Here is a 21,185-nt window from a genome sequence, read left to right as displayed (position 1 = left end):
TGTCCTTAAGTGGGGTCCAAAAGTCACCTCATTGGCATAACAATACTTATGAAATTCCAAGGGTTTTGGGAGCTGTGAGCCAGGAACTGTGGACGAAGACCAAATATATATGAGAAACGTATTTTGTCATCTGAATGACCAAATATATACTTCTTATAAACCGCAATATCACATTACCCTTCTAACATTTCCAGAATTAAACATTTTACCAAACAAAGGGAAGATAAAAACTAAGTGTTCAGACAATAAAAAACACTATTAAAGCTTTTCATAACCTATATAAGGTTTAATTAAATTTATAAAATGTCAAATTCCTAGTGAACTTGAGTATATAATAACAATAAGTATGAAAAACAAATTACTTTGGTGACAAAGCAATTATAATTCCCAACCTTCTCCCACTTAAACAAAATGGTATCTAACTATATTACTTACGTAATAGATGGATCCACTTGTTTGTAAGCATGAGCAGCACAAGACCCACAGTACGTATATCCCGCATGGCTACAAAACAAAATATTTTTAAACTTAATCATCAGATTCAAAATCAAGATATTCTGAAAAAAAAACTTTTGAAAGGAATATAATAACTATAGTAAACACAACAGAGTTGAATGTATAGATTAAAAACCAATGTAGCCAATGACGCAACTTCTAGAATAAGGAACACATAGTGGTTCTGTGTTCCAATTTTAAATTTTAAAAAGTATTTTGTAATTTTTTTGGTCTGAAGGAAAATTAGATTTGGAGCCATTCAAGGATTACTTGAAGTTACTAATGTAACACTGAGTTCTTAATATTCCTCTTCAATGCCATTAGTAGACTTATTACATAACAATGGTAAGACCAAGAGCAAGTCAAATCAGACGTAAGCAAATACCCTACAACTAACAACTCATTTCCCTCTGTGTGTTTAGTGGTAAGAGAACTGACTTGGCCTTCTGTGTTTTGTAGCTTTCATTTTCTCTGTCTACTCTGCCCTTTTCATCTTCTGGTCTTAGCATTAGATTGGTTCTCTTAACATCTATAGAATGACTTGTTTCCAACACCTCATTTTTCTTTCTTGACTCATTCCAGTTACATGAGTCTAGAAACTCTTCCTTTCGTGCTTGCTTATTAGTATGTGGCCAGTGGTATGCGGTAAATGTTTAACAGTTGGCTCTGCAGGAAAAAAATGTATACACATACATATGCACATAAGATTATAAATTTTACTGAAATAAAAAGATATGTATCACACAATTTACAAATAATGAAAAAACATAATACTCTTTATTGCAAATTCCACACAGTCAATTGATTGTCACAGAATGCTTTCACTGATTTTAGCAGAACTCTTTTATCTGTAGCCAAGGAATGACTGCAACTGACAAGAGTGCATTAAAAACATGTGCCTGAACTGGACTCATCTGACAAGACCTTGAATGACTTCTTTTCTGATTAGAAAATATTTTTCAAATACTAGACAGAATATTTCCTTCCTCACTTTTTTGTGCTATTCACAAGTTAAGGCTACAGACACAATATAATTTTAAGTTTAATCTGCATTCTTAACCTTTCCTCATTACTTCCTTAAGTATAGACAATCAACAAAAAATAAAGCCCTGAGGGGCCAGCCCTGTGGCGGAGTGGTTCAGTTCTCTCACTCTGCTTCTGTGGCCCAGGTTTTGCCGGTTCGGATCCTGGGCGTGGACACAGCACTGCTTGTCAAGCCATGCTGAGGTGGCATCCCACATAGCACAACCAGAGGTACTCACAACAAGAATATACAAGTAAATACTGGGGGCCTTTGGGGAGAAGTAGAAGAAAAACAAAAAAAGAAGAAGATTGGGAACAGCTGTTAGCGCAGGTGCCAATCTTTAAAAAAATAAAATAAAGCCCTGATTTGCAGCAATTTGCCAATTAATGTGGAGTAAATCTGTCCCACCATGGCCAATTTCAAGATGTGCAGTAAATTGAAAAGACAAGACACAAGACTGAGAGAAAATATTTGTAAAGCATGTATCTGATAAAGAAAATCTGTATCTAAATATATAAAGAAATTTCAGAATAAAGGCCATATATGACAAAACCACAGCCAACATCATACTCAATGGGCAAAAACTGAGCACCATCTCCCTGAAAACAGGAACAAGACAAGGATGCCCTCTACCACCACTCTTATTTAACATAGTACTGGAGGTCCTGGCCAGAACAATCAGGCAAGAAAAAGGAATAAAAGGAATCCAAACAGGGAGGAAAGAAGTGAAAATCTCGCTGTTTGCAGACGACATGATCTTATATATAGAAAACCCCAAAGAATCCATTGGAAAACTGTTAGAAGTAATCAACAACTACAGCAAAGTTTCAGGGTATAAAATCAATTTGCATAAATCAGTAGCATTTCTATATTCTAATAACGAACTAACAGAAAAAGAACTCAAGAACACAATACCATTCACAATCGCTACAAAAAGAATGAAATACCTGGGGGTGAATTTAACTAAGGAAGTGAAAGACCTATACGATGAAAATTACAAGACCTTTCTGAGAGAAGTGGATGATGACCTAAGGAGATGGAAAGACATTCCATGTACATGGATTGGAAGCATAAACATAGTTAAAATCTCCATTCTACCTAAAGTAATCTACAGATTCAACACAATCCCAATCAGAATCCCAAGGACATTCTTTACAGAAATTGAACAAAGAATCCTAAAACTCATATGGGACAACAAAAGACCCCAAATTGCTAAAGCAATCCTGAGAAAAAAGAACAAAATCAGAGGTATCACAATCCCTGACTTCTAAACATACTACAAAGCTACAGTAATCAGAACAGCATGGTACTGGTACAAAAACAAGTGCACAGATCAATGGAACAAAATTGAAAGCCCAGAAATAAAACCACACATCTGTGGACAGCTTATCTTCGACAAAGGAGCTGAGGGCATTCAATGGAGAAAAGAAAGTCTTTTCAACAAATGGTGCTGGGAAAACTGGAAAGCCACATGTAAAAGAATGAAAATTGACCATTCTTTCTCACCATTCACCAAAATAAACTCAAAATGGATCAAAGACCTAAAGGTAAGACCTGAAACCATAAGGCTTCAGTACACTAAAGTACATAAGGAGTACACTCTTTGACATCAGTATTAAAAGGATCTTTTCGGACACCATGTCTTCTCAGACAAGGGAAACAATAGAAAGAATAAACAAATGGGACTTCATCAGATTAAAAGGGCTTCTTCAAGGCAAATGAAAACAGGAATGAAACAAAAAAACAACCCACTAACTGGGAAAAAATATTTGCAAGCCATATATCTGACAAAGGATTAATATCCATAATATATAAAGAACTCACACAACTCAACAACAAAAAATCAAACAAACAACCTGATCAAAAAATGGGCAGGAGACACGAACAACATTTCTCCAAATAAGATATACGGATGGCCAATAGGCACATGAAAAGACGTTCATCATCGCTGATCACCAGGGAAATGCAAATCAAAACTACACTAAGATATCACCTTACACCATTAGAATGACAAAAACCACCAAAACAAATAGTAACAAATGTTGGAGAGGTTGTGGAGAAAAAGGAACACTCATACACTGCTGGTGGGAATGCAAACTGGTGCAGCCACTATGGAAAACAGTATGGAGATTCATCAAAAAATTAAAAACAGAACTACCATACGACCCAGCTATCCCACTACTGGGTATCTATCCAAAGAGCTTAAAGTCAGCAATTCCCAAAGTCCTATGCACCCCAATGTTTACTGCAGCATTATTTATAATAGCCAAGACGTGGAAGCAACCTAAGTGCCCATCAACAGATGAATGGATAAAGAAGATGTGGTATATATATATACAATGGAATACTACTCAGCCGTAAAACAGAACAAAATCGTCCCATTTGCAATAACATGGATGGACCTTGAGGGAATTATGTTAAGTGAAATAAGCCAGATAGAGAAGGACAATCTCGTTATGACTCCACTCATATGAGGAAGTTAAAAATGTAAACAAAGAGAACAGATTAGTGGCTACTAGGGGAAGGATGGGGTAGGGGGTGGGCACAAAGGGTGAAGGGGTGCACTTACAACACGGCTGACAAACAATAATGTACAACTGAAATTTCACAAGATTGAAACCTATCATTAATTCAATAAAAATTAAAAAAAAATAGGTAACTGTTTTGCAAGACAAAAAGAGCTCTGAAAACCAGCTGTACAACAGTGTGAATATACTTGACAATACTGAACTGTTTATGTTCACAAGAAGATTTGCACACAAACGTTCATCCCAGTTCCATGTGCGACTGCCAAAAACTAGAAACAACCAAATATCCTTCAAAAGGTGAATGGATAAACAAATTGAGATATAACTATACAATGGAATACTCTTCAGCAATAGAAAGGAATGAACTATTGACACACTCAAAATAATTACACTAAAAAAATCGGTAAGAAAGAAAGAAATATGCTGAGAGAAGCCAGACAGAGTTTATACTGTATTGTCCCATTGAAATAACTCTAGAAAATAAAATCTAATCTATAGTGACAGAAAGTAAGTCAGTGGATGTGGGAGGGGAGAAGGTACAGAGAAATGCATAAGGAAAGCATTACAAAAGGGCACAACGAAACTTTTAAGGATGATGAATATGTTCATTATCTCAATTGTGGTGATGGTTTCACAGGGGTATACATATTTCAAACTTATCAAACTGTAAACTTTAAACATACGCAGCTGTATGTTAATCATATCACAATAAAGCTCTATTTTTAAAACGGTCCTCATTTGAACTAGCTTAAGATATGAATGGAGAAAAAAGAGATTTACGTAGGGCAATCACAGCAATACAAGACAGAAATATGCTCAATCAAGAGTTAAGCAATACGGGACGTACCCTAAGCAAGCTGAAATCACTGAAGGCTTTATTGGTTGGATTAATGGTAGTCACTCTATCCTGATACCTCTGGCAAGGAAGCCTATCAAGTTGCCAAAATATAGCAATATTCTCACATCCCACTTCTAATCTCAGCCAGAAGGAAATGTAAGTTGTTCTATGGCTCAGCAAATTCAGTTTTGCTGTCATCCCGTACCAATCTTGATAATCTAGCCTAACCAGAGGCTCTATTCCATCTGCTTATGTCCCCAATCTTCCAGTGCTGAGACCCCAATACTGACTGCCTCAGATTCCTAACTCCTGCTCCTGATCTTAACATTCCTGGCTCCCCCTTGTCAATTCAGAAATATCCCATCTTGCCTGGCCATGTGGAACTTAAAAACCATCTGATGTATCCGGATCTGCCCTGGTCTGTCTCAAACCTGAATGCCATCTCAGATTTTTTTTTTTTTTTTTTGAGGAAGATTAGCCCTGAGCTAACATCCACCACCAATCCTCCTCTTTTTTTTGCTGAGGAAGACTGGCCCTGAGCTAACATCCATGCCCATCTTCCTCTACTTTATATGTGGGATGCCTGCCACAGCATGGCTTGACAAGCGGTGGGTAGGTCTGCACCGGGTATCGGAACCAGCAAACCCTCGGCCACAAAAGTAGAACATGTAAACTTAACACCTGCGCCACCAGCCAGGCCCCCATCTCAGATTTTGAACAATGCTTTGCTCTCAGTTGTTACTCATATCCCATTCCCTCCACTCCCAATTCTTATACCTTAAACTAGTCCTTCCATCTTAGCTCTGCTTTTCAGCCTTGACTTCCTATTTGCCAATCTTGAACTTAAAGGCCCTGACCCCAAATCCATACTCTGATCCCTAAATCAACCTGTCTTTCTAGTCTGAGTCTCTCCCAGTTTCACCAATCCTGTTCCTACCCAAGCTCAGTTCTTAAAAGCCAGAAAGCCTTCTTAGAAACATTGGATTCTTGAAGTGTGGGTAGAACAGAAATTGTAAGAGTAGAAGGGTAAGGGCCCAAAGGAAGGGCAGAAGGGCTGAAGGAGGAACATGAACAAATGTCCAAGTGCATGACGTAGATGAGGAAGTATGGAACTGGCCTGAGCGGAACCAGAGAGTAATGCTTAGCCAGAGTCAGACAGAGGAGTCTGGGCTTGAAGAAACAAGCTACTGAAAAACTGCTGTATGCTCTTCACAGAGAGCGACAATATGAAACTGTTATTAGTTCAGTATCGAAAAACAAAAGCACAAAGGACAGATCAGAGGCAGGAGGAGTTAAGTGACGCTCTCTTGGAAATTGTAGCATGAGGTAGCAATGTCATGGTCTAGCATGGTATCACTGGCAGTGGGAAATGGGAAATGAATGTTCTAGAGTCTAAAAAGAAAGACTGACATATCTTAGTGACCAAGTAGGTACAGGGGGATGAGGAGGAGGGGGAAGATAGTTATGATAATGGTAATAACTAACATTTACTGAGTACTTACTAAGTGTCAAGCACTCTTCCATGTAACTCAAAAGCATTAACTCACTTACTCCTCACATCAACCCTATATGATAGGAATAATTATTTTTCTCATTTTATAGGTGAAGAAACTAAAGCAGAAAGGTTAAAAAACTTGCTCAAGGTCACACAGTAACTGCCCACCCAAGGACTTAAAGCAAGGCAGTAGAGGCTCCAGACTCTGTTCTTAGCCACCAAAAGAGACCTTTACACATGTCAAGGAAAAAGGAAAGGAGTCCATGGAGCAGGAAGAGCAACAAGCCTAAAAACTGGAAGAATACTCACAGAATCATATATCCTAGAAGACTCTAGGGAAGGATGCTGGTTTTGAAAACAAGATTAACTGAGGTAAATATGTTTTAAATAGAACTCAGATTTCATGATTTCAGTCCTTTCTGAAGTTGAAGGCTTAAAAGTCTTTTTGAAGCAAGACAAAACAGATGCAAAAAGAGAGGGATAGTCTTAATTTGGATAGAGAATATATTGCATAGCATCTAAAACAAGAAATCATTAAGTGTATCATCCCTCTTAACCCACATCATGAGGAACTCCACTTCATGAAGGGACCAAGATCACAGTCAAAGCAAAGAATTTCTAATACTTTACTTTATCCTGGCCTAGATATATGGTATGAAGAAAGACATAGTAATAATTATCAGGGGCTGGCCTGGTGGCGCAGCGGTTAAGTTCGCACGTTCTGCTTCTCAGTGGCCCAGGGTTCGCCAGTTCGGATCCCAGGTGCGGACATGGCACCACTTGGCACACCATGCTGTGGTAGGCATCCCACATATAAAGTAGAGGAAGATGAGCATGGATGTTAGCTCAGGGCCAGGCTTCCTCAGCAAAAAAGAGGAGGACTGGCAGTAGTTAGCTCAGGGATAATCTTCCTCAAAAAAAAAAAAAAAAAAAAAAAACACCACCAAATCTCATGACTGATCCTCTGTTCCTACACCTTTCTCTTGCTAATAGAATTTATGATTCTACATGTATGTGAAAACAAGTTTTCATTAAGGAATCAGTCATAATAAAGGAGCTTTCACTAAGGGAACATCTAAGGTTTCTTCTTTTGTGCGTAGCAGCCAGAACAGCAATGAACATTTGAGCTCTACAGATATGTGACTATGCATCATTAAAGTGTGTCCCAGTCAGTCTTTTAAAAGCTCTTAAAATCCTTAATACAAAGTCATCCCTGCTAGCTTTTCCAGGTTACTCTGGTTCTCAATGTAACTTTTCATGAAGACAAGCACCAAATTATACTTTTAATACCTATAATTTGGCATGAGGCTCAAACCACACCTCTAAAAACGGATCTTCCTTTTAACAGGGACAACTTTTGCTTCTCCCTTTACTCCTACACAGCAGACCCTTTATATCAACAAGTCCAGCTCCTAACCCTCCAGGATTTCTGTGCCTCTCATAGAGCTACAATCAAGTGAGAATGCATTATCTGTGAGCATTTACTGGTGAAGTCACAGTTTCCCACACAGCAACCTCGCAGTGTGATATAATTTAAATTCCTACATCAGGAAAATTACCAATTACTACATGACATGGACTTTCATTTGTTCATTCTGAGACCCTCAAGGTTATAGATGAATAGTATAAACTGTGAATGCCAACAGTCTACCACACATTCTGTGAGCGGCTTTTCATCGAAGAGGATATAGGGAATAACAAAAGGACGATTATTTGGATTCAACAAAATCAGGTTCTCGTACTCCTAGTGCTACTTAATAGCAGCAAAAATGCAAAATAAAATGATTGGATTAGATGAAATGAGAAGACTGGACCAGAGGAAACAAGAAGATCTCCTTGAGCAATAAGAAAAGTTTCTAAGCTCTATGTAAGCTAAGGTATGACCTAGAAACTGAATTTAAAAAGACCTGTGAACATATGGAATCAACTTGAAGAACAACTGGCCCGAAACAGTTAGCAGAAGCAGCAGCTTCCACGTTGCCTCTCTCAACTTTATTTTACTCCCCCTAGCCTTTTATTCTTTTCTTTCATGGGCACTGCTCAACGGCCCTCAAGATTCCTGGCTTCAATAAAAAAAAAACCAGCAGAGGATTACAAGCAAAAAAACGTCCAGGTTAGATAGTCATTATGTAGAATGTTTTATTTTTATAAAATAGAATTTCAAGATATTAAGTAAACAATACTAAGAGCTAAGGAAAGTTATTAAAGTTATACAAGTCAAATAAGAATATACTAACCGCAATGTTTCATGGGAGATTTTTTTACTGCTAGAATACATAGGATTTGAGATATTGCAGGGAATAACCTACTGCTAATATAAACAAGGATGACAAATAAATAAGCTGTGCATCTCAGTAACCTTAAATTAATTACATAGTTTATGAAGATTCACTGTCTCGCGATATACACTGGTAGAGTGCTACAGGTATGCTTCACTATATACAAACCGCTCTTCTGTATAAATACTTCTTAGCTTTTAAATTTTTTACACAAGTTTTTATATTAAAAGTAATATATGCACACAGTAAAAAAGTCAAACAATAAAGAAGGGTACACAACAAAAAGTGAAAGTATCCTTTATTCTACCCTACTCCTACTAGGTTAACTACTAACAAATCAAACTCTATTTTAAATGTATGAGGGGAGCTTCAATATTCACAGTGTCTGCTTTATAGTAAAAACACAATTTGATCATATAAATAAGCCCCCTCCCCAATTATCTGATTATATTTCTATATTCAATAAGAAATTTCTTAATTGCTGCACATCTGAAATGTTTCATCTAAGGATTGCTGAGATATTCCTGCATCCTGCAAGACAAACCACAATTTTGGCATCAAGGTGTCTGGCAGTCATGGTAGGAAAACTTGTGGAACTCCTAGTTCATGAGATCATTTCAATATTTATCCCCGGGCCACACACTGTCTCCTGTGCCTCAAGATAAGTAACGTAGTTCTAAATTCAAAGGATATTTTTTAACCAAATTAAATTCTTTTGAATCCCACAAATGTGCTTGCCTATATATCATATAGTTTAGAATTCATTAAGATTAATCAACAGCTGGTTAATGGGTCAATATTTATTCTTTAATGACATTATTCTACTTAATCTGCATCAATATAAAAGTAATCTATTTAAGCACTTGCTTTCTAGGTTCTGAGTTTATTTTTTAAGGTTCCCCTTATAGGATTTATGCCTTGAAGGCAAAATCTAAGAAAAATTGGTCCCAGAGAGCTAGAATTTATAAAATTTAATGTTTTTGATACATTTGATTTGAAATAAAAGTAGAAATCTTAAAATTTTAAGTTTTCTAATTACTATATAAGTATATTCTCACAAAGATGCTATTGTGCCTATACAACAATAAAATATTTGTTGTTGCTTTTCTGCTTCAGGAAAAAACAGGTAACTCTGGAAAGGAAAATAATTACCTCTGGAAATCATATAAGATAAACTGGCCTAGATTTAAAGTTTTTGTATGTTAACAAAATAGAAATTGCTTATATATGCATAAACATAACTACAAAGTCCTACATAGCAGAAACATGCACACCAAAGACAAAACTACTCTCAAACATCCATTTTAAAACCCAAGGTAACTTGGAAATCTTTTACAAATCGATATATTTGTAACTGAGGCTCAACCATTTCATTCCCAGGCCACTGCCAATGACTTCAATTTAAAACTAACTACAAAAGGAAACAAGTCTAGCTACTTTTTCATGACTAACTAACCTCAACTCAATTACATGTTGATTCAGCTCAGCTCCCACATTTAGAAGAAGTTTTAACTAGGAAGGTAGCATACCATCATACTAGTCAAATACCAGCGAATTGATAGTAATGACAATAGAACCTATCTCATGAGTTACTATAAAGAGATGACTATTAATCCATATTTCTCACCCAATGAAGGATCTCATTTATGCAAACTTCCCGTCTTATCCCTGCATCAATTTTCTTTCTCTACTGGATCATTTCATCAATGTTATAAACACTTTAATATCTCCCACCTTAAATAAAAATTCTTCCCTGACACCATATTCCCATTGCTCTATTTCCTTGATATTTTATAGTAAAATTCCTCAAAAAACTATCTATATTCACTGTCTCTATTTCCTCTCCAATTCTTCCTTGAATCTACTCCAAGTGTGCTTTCATCCCCACCACACCACAGAAATGGTTCTTATCAAGGTAACCAGCAATCTCCACATTGCAAAATCCAATTGTCAATTCTCAGTTCTCCTTTTATTTGACCTATCGACAGAATTTGACACAGTTGATCATTTTCTCCTCCCTGACACATTTTTCTTCCTTTTGCCTCCCAAAGATACCACTTACTCTTGGTTTTCCTCCTTCCTCACCGGTCTTCCTTCAGCATCTCCTTTGCAAATGCTCATCTTCATCCTGACCTCTAAATAAAGTCGGCTTGCCTAAGGGTTTACTCCTTGAATCTCTTTATCTTATTTCACTTCCTAGGCAATCACTGCCTGTTTAGATTTTAAGTGTGAAATATACACCAACATAGCTCACTCTTCTTCTCTGTACTCTAGATTCAATAATCTAGCTGCCCATTTGAAATCTCCACTGGGACGCCTAAGAGGCTTCTCAACATTAACATGGTCAAAACCAAATCCTAGATTCTACATAAAGACTTCAAAATCTACTCCCAACCTCCACCCCATTTGCCCCTTATCAGTATAGAAGCAATTCCATCCTTCCAGTTTCACAGGCCAAAACTTAAGAGTCATCCTTGACTCCTCTATTTTATTGGTCCTACCTTCAAAATATATCCAGAATACATTGCTTCTCATCACCTCCATCACTAGCCCCCAATCAAAACCACTATGTCATCTCTTTCTGTACTATTGAAATAAGTCTACTAAACTGGACTCCATGTTCCCACAAAACAGAACGTCCGTACAGCAGCAGGAGTAATCCTTTTCAAACCTAAGTCAGATCATGTCACTTTTCTGCTCAAAATTTCTCATGACTTACCATATCACTTAGAATAAAAACCAAAGCTTTCATAACAGCCTACAGAGCCTCTGCACAATCTAGGCCCTGCTGCCTCTGTCATCTTCTACTCTTTCTCTTGCACATGCCACTCCAGCCACACTAGCCTCCCTGCTTTTCCTTAAACACAGTAAGCAGATCCCACCCCAGAGCCTCTGTGCTTGCTGTTTCTCTACCTGAAACTCTCTTTCCCTGGGTATCTGCATAACTTCTCTCTCATATCATTTGGGCTCAAATGTTACCTTATCAAGGAGACCTTCTCTTACTATCCTATATAACTAGCAACTCCCTACTCATACTGTCACTCTCAATCTTCTGATTTACTTTATTTTCTTCTTAGCACCCATTAGCACATGACAGAGAATATAATTATTTAACTGCTTTAACTGCTTACTGTCTGTCTTCCCCAAGTACTAAAATGTTCAAGCACCATGAGAGTAGCAATTTTGATTTACTCAAAAAGCAGCACAAAGAAGAATACCTGGCATTTAGTCTGGTATTTGCTGAGTGATTAAAAAAATAATACGTCATTACGCTACAATTTTATAAAGATTAGCTCATTTAATCATCAAAAAAACTACATGGAGGTACTGTTATCATTCCAATTTTGCAAATGAGACAAAGGCACAAGAAATTAAATAACTTGTATGTCACAGAGCTTGTAAGTGGTACAGTCAGCCTCCCTGTCTATTAAATGAGATCAAGTTATATCATACAAATGGAGTATTTAACAAAATTTTTGGCACATAAAATACTTAACATTTATGGAATACTTATTATGTGCCAACACTAATGTAGGATCTTTATATTTACTCATTTAATTCCCATATTTTTTAATAAGTGGTTATTATTATTTTCACTATTTACTATTTATCAAGGTACCAACCTTAACTCAATAAAAATCACATAAAAGATGCTGCTGTGAGAAAAATGGCACAAACGTCAACCTTTACTCTTCTCAGAAAAATGTTAACATGTGATAAAACAATGTATTTTGAAGGTTAACACTGGAAACCAAATCATTTTGAAGGTTAACACTGGAAACCAAATCAAAATTAACTGAATTCATATCATACACAGACACATCATTAACTGTATATTTGCTAGCTTGTAGTTCTAAAAAGCCCTCTAACATTCAAAGACAAATAGTCACAGATTTTCTTCATTAAAAAAATCTACCCCTCCCCCCAAAATTTGGTTGTTATTCCCTATTGCACCATATTATACTAACTGCATCTCTTTCATTATAAATTAAAAATTATCTGGATTAAAATAGATCTTTTTACTGTTTAAAACAGAACTTATTCATTTATACCAATTAACACTAGTGAAATCACCAAGTTTACCTAAACAACCCTCTGCTTTAAAGGTTAGTTTTATTACCAAAAATAAATTTTGAAATTACACACTGCATGTGAGAAAATAAAGTAGCCAATTCCTTTATCCTTGAGCTAAAGTGAAAGCCACAAGAATCACGAAAATTACTGAATATAATTTCTTCAGCTCAACATAGCATTAGTTTTTAATTTTTAGTTCAATCTGTACATACTCATTCTTTATTGATAATATATGAAAGATTCCAGGTAAAGATCCCTAAAACTTACGGTGCAATAATGGCTCTAGCAGGTCTTTTTGTAGACTGTACTTGTGAAAGCCAACCTTCTAGCTGTGCATTCAGCTGCGGTCCTATAAAAAGAGAAGAAAGGAAATTGGAGTCAACAAAGCAATGTACTATAGGTAACCATACATGACACAAGGCCCTCATTGCACCTAGCTGGGACCAAAATAGCTTAATGGGCAGTGGGATCATCAGCTTAGATTTGAAACTTAACCAACTACAAAGTCTCCAGCAAGTGATCTGATAAAGCCAAGTACTGATTAAACAAAATTTGTTTCTATACATTTACTTATTTACAACCTTCTTCACTCTAGAACAACAACAATACAATCTACAATTTGAGACAGTGTTAAACAAAATAAAACAAGAAACAGAAAACTGTTAGCACATGAAAAGAAAATGAATGAGTACTTTTTTTAAAATACCAAAACCTGCCTTAATCACTAAAATCACATCCATGGAGTGGTCACTCCCACACCCAATGACCTTTCCTTCCATCCACTCCAGTCCCCTACTCCCATGATCATATCAATAACCAGTAACTACACCACTTCAAAATCTCAATTTCAAGCATCCTGCTCTCTTTACTTCTTAACTTTCCAGTTCACTCCTAGAAATATGTTGACTTCAACAGATTTGGAGTCACGTTCCCCATGTCCTTCATCCTTTCTCTTCTTCACTTCTTACCCAGCATGAGACCTGACAGTCCATCACTATAATCATTCCCTTGCCTATGGCCTCACTCCCTTACTCTTCTCTTCCTCCATCCTAGTCAAATCATAGTTGAAACCAACTTTTCACTTAACACAGTACCTCCACCTGAATAGCTGAATGAGACTGAAAAGAAATACAACCATATGAACTTTGAAATTATAACCATAAGTTTCAGCAGACCCTTAGCAAAGCTCAGAAATCATACCACATTAACCTAGTGAATCTGCTCTCCCATCTTTAAGATAGAGAATTACCTCATATAGTTTCCCCTTTTACCTTATCCCCTTCTCACTCCCAGCAGATGATCCTGCTTTTCATTTCATCAATCAGAAGTAGGATGGCCAACCATCCTGGTTTGCCCAGGACTTTCCCAGTTCTAGCACTGAAAGTCCTGCATCCTAGGGATCCTCTCAGTTCCAGGCAAACCTGGATGTTAGTCACCCTAAATTCAGAAGAGAATTACTTCCTCTTCCCATCAACTTATTCAGCTTTCCCTCCTGTTTCAACAAATAGAGTCCTTGCTCCTATTAAAAGCCAAACATTACTTCTGCACTAGATCCCACAGTGTTTTTCTTATTCCAGGACTCTGCTCTTACAACTGTCCCAGTCTCCTGCACTAACCTGTCCCTTTTCACTAGAGCATTACCATTAGCATGAAAATATGTGATACTAGCAGACTGATTATCCCCCAACTACCACCCCATTTCTCTGGCCTCCTTTTTCTCTGGCTCTCTCTTCTTAAACTTTTAATCATAAAATATTCAAACATTACAAAAGAATCTAGATAATAATATAAGAAACACCCATAGACCCACTGCCCAAATAAACTGAATTTTAACATTCTGCCTTATTTACTTAAGATCTTCCTTTATTAAAAAACAAAGTAATAAAGACACAGTTGAATCCCTTGCTGATCACATTATACACTTCCCTCCTTAGAGGTAACCACTTTCTGATTTTGGCGTTTATAGTTGCACTATACTTTTACTAATATATGTATCCATAATATATGTATTATTTTGTTCTGTATGTTTTTAAATGTTACATAAATATACTGTACATGTCCTTCTGCAACTTGTTTTAGTCATTCAATATAGTTTTTAAAAATTATTCATGTTGATCTATGTAGCTCTAATTCATTCATTTTCAATGCTGCATAGTATTGTAATATATGAATAGACCCAAATTTATCTATTTATTCTTCTGTTCATAGACATTTTGGTTGTTTCTATTGTTTCACTGCTAATATACAATGCTACAAGTTTCTTATAAACATATGTTAAGAGTTCCTCTGGAATTTATCTGGAAATGAAAGTACTGGATCATAGGGTATGCACATCTTCAACTATGCTAGAACATTGCTAAATTGCCCACAAAAGCAGCTAGATCAATTTACCCAGTAGTATAAGGGCAAATAAAAATAAGAGATTTAACTCTCCTTGTTAAAGATAAGGGGAGAGATACCCTACACATACTTTTCTTAGAGAGCATTTTCTTTAGAAAATTTCTAATTGTAAATTATTTCTCTGCCCCTTTGAAATGTATTTAAATCTTTTTAAAAGCTAATTAAGCCTTTAACCAGCAACCCAGGACTGTCTTCTCAAGGACCTGATAACCATCTCTCTGAATGGCGATCACCAAGGAAGATAGTCCTCCTTTCTGCCAGTTTTTGTGGGAGGGCAGGAGCCTAACTTTGGCCGGCCACCTAGCTCCAAGTTGCAAAATTACCTCCTGTCATGAAGACATAAGTTTATTTTTCCTTTGGATAAAGCCAATTAGCTAATACACATGGTCACTCCAATTACCAAGTAAATTTAGGATGAACTATGTGTGACAAATGTTGCTCTCAAGACCTCTTACCTGAGCACCACTTATAAATTTATCTTGAGAACATGTATGTAATAGGTTGTATCTGCTTAGCTATATAAAAGGGTGAGCTCTCTTTAGGTCTTTTCAATCTCTTAGCAGATTGCCTGTGATGTGCATCACCTTCTAGTTTAATGCTTATTTAAAAATAAAACTGCTTTCTTTCTCTTCTATCTTTGAAGAGAGGTTTTCTGAGATGGCGGGAGGTTTTTATTTAAATTCTATTCCTCCAACATCAGCAATGGGTAAAAATTCTCATTTACTTACATCCTTACCAATATTTGACAGTCAGAATTTTTAATTTTTGCCAATTTGATGGGTAAGAAATGGTATCCCTCTGTTTCTTCTAATTTGTACTTCCCAAATATCCACTGAGATTAAGCATCTACTGATTTGGAAATCCTTCCACATATGTTAAGGACTATACACATAAACAGGTCAAGTTTATAATGGACACTCCATCTGTAAATTGCCAAAGCACAACAAAGGTCTGACTCAGCAACGATGTAGCTTATTTTTAAAATTTAAATTTAAGGATAATTATTAAAAAAATTAATCTCATTATTAATTCAAGCAAAATAGTTTCTATTTTCAAAGTAATTAAACTTTTAGCTGCCTAATAAATTTCATATTAACTGAAAATGACTGAGTATTGCTCTAAATATTTTCACATTACAGGAAGTGTACAAAACAGAAATTGAAAAACAGATAAGAGCAAAGAAAATAACATCTCCTAATTCAGCCACCCTACTGCCACCAACTTCACTGATTTTAAGCACTAAACCAGGCTTTCATATCAGTCCTCCTGTAAAAAGCCCAATTTCTTCAGAAGGATCCTAAGGTAAAAAGCCAAACTCCAAGATTTTCAAAGATAATTGAGAATACATGTTTATTAATATGTTGCTTAACTGATCTATAAAGTATCAAGCAAAAGAATGAATTTGAGTTCTTCCACAGAGGCTGATACTTGGCAATATGGTATCTTTAATGTATAAAGATGATGTAAATATGTGCTTGTTTTCCAAACACCATTGGATTTGAAGGCACACTGATGAATGGAAAAATCAAAACCACTGTTAAATCCCAGCAAAACTACTTCATGGTTGTATGACCTTGCCTCAAGAGGGATAAATGGGCATTTATTTCTTTGGATAAAAGAGTAAAACTAGGTTCCCAAAGGACAAATGCTAAAGTATTTCCTTTAACAACAGACAATAAGTAATGTGTTACAGTGAATTCAGTTAACACTTCTGTTTGAATTCCACTTGAATCAAACAATATTTCATAAGTAAGTTTATTCGCATGGAACAAAACCATAGAGATATTAAACACACACACACCGGTTTTTTTCAGGAATTCCTATGCAACTAATTAACAGCACCATTCTAAAGTATGGAAATTAAGTAAGCCAAATTGGTTTTCTATACTTTTCTATCTCTGTTTGTCCTGCTCCTCCTATTCCTCTTTGCAAAAAAAAAAAAAAAAATTCAGTGGCCTCCTTCTTCTGAACAAAAGTCATGTGTTCTATACATTCTTGTCAAACAATGTGCAATTGAGGATTTTGTTAAAATGCTAATTCTGATTCTACAGTTCTGGAGTAGGGCCTGAGAGTCTGCACTTCTAACATGCTCCCCAGGTGATAGCAATGTTTGCTGGCCAATAGACCACACTCCAGTAGCAAGTCTAGATCAATGGTTGCCAACCAAAACAGGGCCTTGGACCCCAAGGACTCCACAAATCTATATGCATACCAAGTTTTATCTAGAAATAAAATAAATGTCTAGGGGCTGGCCCCATGGCCAAGTGGCTAAGTTCGGGCACTCCGCTTCAGCAGCCCAGGGTTTCGCCAGTTCGGATCCTGGGCGCAGACGGGGCACCGCTCATCAGGCCATGCTGAGGCGGCATCTACATAGCACAACCAGGGGCACTCACAACTAGAATATACAACTATGTACTGGGGGGGCTTTGGGAAGAAAAATAAAAATTAAAAAAATAATAAAAATAAATGTCTAGATAAACATAAGACCTATCAATCACAGATTAAGAAAGACATATACATTTAAAAGTGTTAATAAAATTTTTTACGTTTTTTTAATCATACATTTTCTCAAGCAACAGATAATAAAGAACAACTACTGTCTTGTAGGAATAACTGTATTTTCTGACATGAAGAAGATTCCTAAAAGTCAGGGAAGAAGGATATATACTTCAAAAAGCCTGAGAACCACTCGAGATCTATCACTCACCTTTCCTAGAATTTATCTGAACTGTTTTTCAATTACCTAACAGCTTTATTTTCTACTAACTGTTTAATCAATTATTACATCATTAAGGTTAACTATCACCAATAATGTTTTAATGTTACAAGTAACATTTGCTTTCACTTGTTAATTGAATAAATATTTATGGAACAGCTATTTATGTGCCAGGAAGTCGGATGGATGCTGGAGCTATAGCAAAAAACAAAAAATGACATATGATACCTGCCTTCATGAAGCTTATAACTGTCAATGTCTTAAATCCAAAGAACGCCTGAAAGACAAAAATTTCAGACACCAGGACAAGCTGGTAGGAGAGACATTTCTGGTTAGGGGAGGAGCCTTCCAGTGTTGCTCAAACTATCCCACATATATAAGGTAAAGAATAACCAATTGCCACAACTTTTTTATCATTCTTTTTCAAGTGGTATCTGCCCATTAGCACAGTAAACTCAATTCCACAGAACTGGTTAAGTCAAAGTAACAACAGAAAAAGCTGAAGCAAAAAATACAAAGCCAAACAAAAGTAGGCTGCCAGACCTAGTATTTTGTTATTAACCATTCAGTGAAACCTGTTCAAACCAAACTACGAAATAAACTCTGACCTGTGGTGAAAATCTACATATCATAATATTAATATGTCAGGGTTTTTATAACAGTGGTTCCTGGATCTCTGAATTTCATAAGCCAACAAAAGTTCAAAAAAAATTGGGGGGACCAACATAGGGTTACCAATTTTTTATTTTACCAAGAAAGGACATTTAAATCATATCAATAGCTTATCATTGATCACCATGATTTCATAAAATAAACATCATAACACCAAAAAGTAAGAAGAACACAATTTTAAGATAATCTCAGTCCTTTAAACTAAATAAATTAACCAGATTTCACTGACTCCAAGAAACCAACATTATTAAGGTGCACTATTATTTTATGTACCACGAAGAAAGAAAAAAAAAAACCTTCCCAATTAAACTAGGACATATGCATTCTTATCACTTAGAACTTTTTATTTTATGTTTATTGGAAAAGTTCTTTAAACATGAATTTTCATATAACACTATCGTGTTAACGTATATTTTTAAAAAGCAAAATAAATTCAAGGTATTCTTGAAATTTTCTTCACATTCACAATCTGATATCTAAATTGCTTTTTAACTCAGAGTCATCAGTAATCCTTGTTTTTCCATAATATCATCATCTGTACCATTTAAAGAGACAGTGATGCAATATTTATTTTAAAAGTGTTCCTCTATTGCCTCTGGGACTTTTGTCCAAGCAAACATTGTCCAAGTCTTGGTGCCATACATTTCTTGATCTTACCAAAGGTATCACCAGAAGATGTAACTAAAAGAACGTTTCAGAACACAATCCAGGAATGGTAATCACTTCCATAAATGGTCCTTAAATGGTATGTTAACATAAACATCAATGGGTTGCAATTGTCTAATCATACCAGCAGGATTAATTATTGAATTCACATATGTGCAGGCGGGGACAACTTATTTCATAACTGACAATGATTTTAAGATACCACTGATTCTAAAACACATCCTAACATCAGAAATGTTAAAATGCGGGAAAATGTACATCTTAAAATCAATGAACCATAGTGGGGCTATGAAAACCACACTCACTACAATGTCCTGATACTTACTTCAATGCACAACAGCTAAAAGTTCATCTCAGACCAGCATTTGGGAACCACTACTTCTCATTACAATGAAAAGTGTTTCTGAGAAGTCTTACCAACTACTATAATAATTTCATTTAATTTTAAAAATAAGTAACATTTCAGCAGTTCCCAAATCCTTTCTCTCATTATTGACACCCTACTGTGACCACATACTTTGATTTTATTGCCATGCTATTTACAAAACTTAGTATCTTATTTTTAGATATATCTCAAGGGATACTGTTTGTTTTCATGTATCTAAGATAGGGCTCCCCACTCAGAAAATAATATGCCCCTGGGAAAACAAGAACACAAGAATTATCACTCTGAATCTGACCCAAAATCCATCCAGAGCAGTACTGTATCAAACCAAAAAGAAAAAAAAAACCTTACTGTGAAGAACATTGATAGTTCTCCTTGATATAAATCTCAAAGGTTAGGCCAAATCCAAATATCTTGGATGCTTTATTGCCCACTAATTTATTTAAATATTACATGAATTTATTTACACTTTTAGCTAAACTCTGTATTCATAATACAATTGCATAGGGACAACTAACCACTCAAATGAACAATCTCTACTGTGTACCAACCAACACTTATATTTAGCCAACTAGAAATCACATCACTTTTCTGCCCACTCATATACAGTTTCTCAAAATTTCCAGGATTAGTATCAATTCCATTGGCATTTCACAGCTAAAAGAACTGCAAATTTGGAGGATCAGAGTGTACTTCTCCCTCCAGGTCATTTACAAAACTGTAATCTGAAAATATGGCTTACTTAATACATTGATCTCTTTAACAGTCTACTAATTTGGATTCTCTATTCCTACTCCTATTCTCTTTTTATACACAAATTCCCTATCCCTATCAAATGATGTCACTAAATTCCTCGATAGTGCCTGGTTATAGTATCTTATCTAAACTCCTTTTTAAGATCAAGATATTGGTTTTATTTGCTATTTCTTCACTATAAAAAAAATGTTCAGTATAGAAAATTTGGAGAATACATATTAAGAAGAGGAAAAAAGCAATAATCCCACAATTATAAAAATCACCAAAATTCATATTTTGCAAATTTCCTTCTAGCCTTTAAAATGATATACAATTCTGTAACTTGCTTTTATTTACATAGCATGATAGCATAAGCATTGCCATATATTATGAAATCTTTAAAGACATTTTACGGCTAAATATTTCTTTGTGTGAATGGACTACTCCCTTAAACTTAATATAAGATGATTAGGTCGTTTCTAATTTTTTGTTCTATTATAAACAATTTTGTAATATGTATCTCAACTCCATATTTGACATTATTTTCTTTTCAGATTCTCAGAAATTGAATTACTATGTAAATTAGTATGGGCCTTTTTAAGATTTCAATACATAAACTCAAAATGTTATCCAAAATTGCATCTATTCATAATTATGTACTATGCATAACAACGCCTGTTTCACCATAACCTCACCACTCTCCTCAAAATATTTTAAAAAATTAAGTCATTTAACCCATGTCCCGTTTGATAAAAATTAAAATCTAATGCCCTACCTCAATTATATTTGACATTTCAAAAGAAACTAAATATTCTACTTCTCTTATCAAAGCAATTTTAATTTCTAAGAAAAATGTATTTTGACTTCTAAGATATTTA

At 35.5% G+C, this 21,185-nt stretch overlaps 1 protein-coding gene across 4 annotated transcripts in view; it reads right to left on the bottom strand.

Annotated features, from left to right (window-relative positions):
• MEMO1 (mediator of cell motility 1) overlaps window positions 1–21,185 on the bottom strand; it is a 119,453-nt gene that overhangs the window by 46,657 nt on the left and 51,611 nt on the right. For all 4 annotated transcript variants that reach the window (XR_011426506.1, XR_011426505.1, XM_023619279.2 and 1 more), the window contains 2 exons: window positions 13,001–13,082; window positions 436–504 (listed from right to left, as the gene is read on the bottom strand). Coding sequence is in view for 2 of the 4 variants with exons in the window: in XM_023619279.2 (XP_023475047.1) it covers window positions 436–504; window positions 13,001–13,082 (151 nt within the window). In the remaining 2 variants the exon portion in view is untranslated. The remainder of the gene's footprint in view (window positions 1–435; window positions 505–13,000; window positions 13,083–21,185) is intronic.

The sequence above is a fragment of the Equus caballus genome, chromosome 15 (assembly GCF_041296265.1).
Source record: "Equus caballus isolate H_3958 breed thoroughbred chromosome 15, TB-T2T, whole genome shotgun sequence".
Lineage (NCBI taxonomy): Eukaryota > Metazoa > Chordata > Mammalia > Perissodactyla > Equidae > Equus > Equus caballus.
This window is presented reverse-complemented; position numbering and strand designations above follow the sequence as displayed.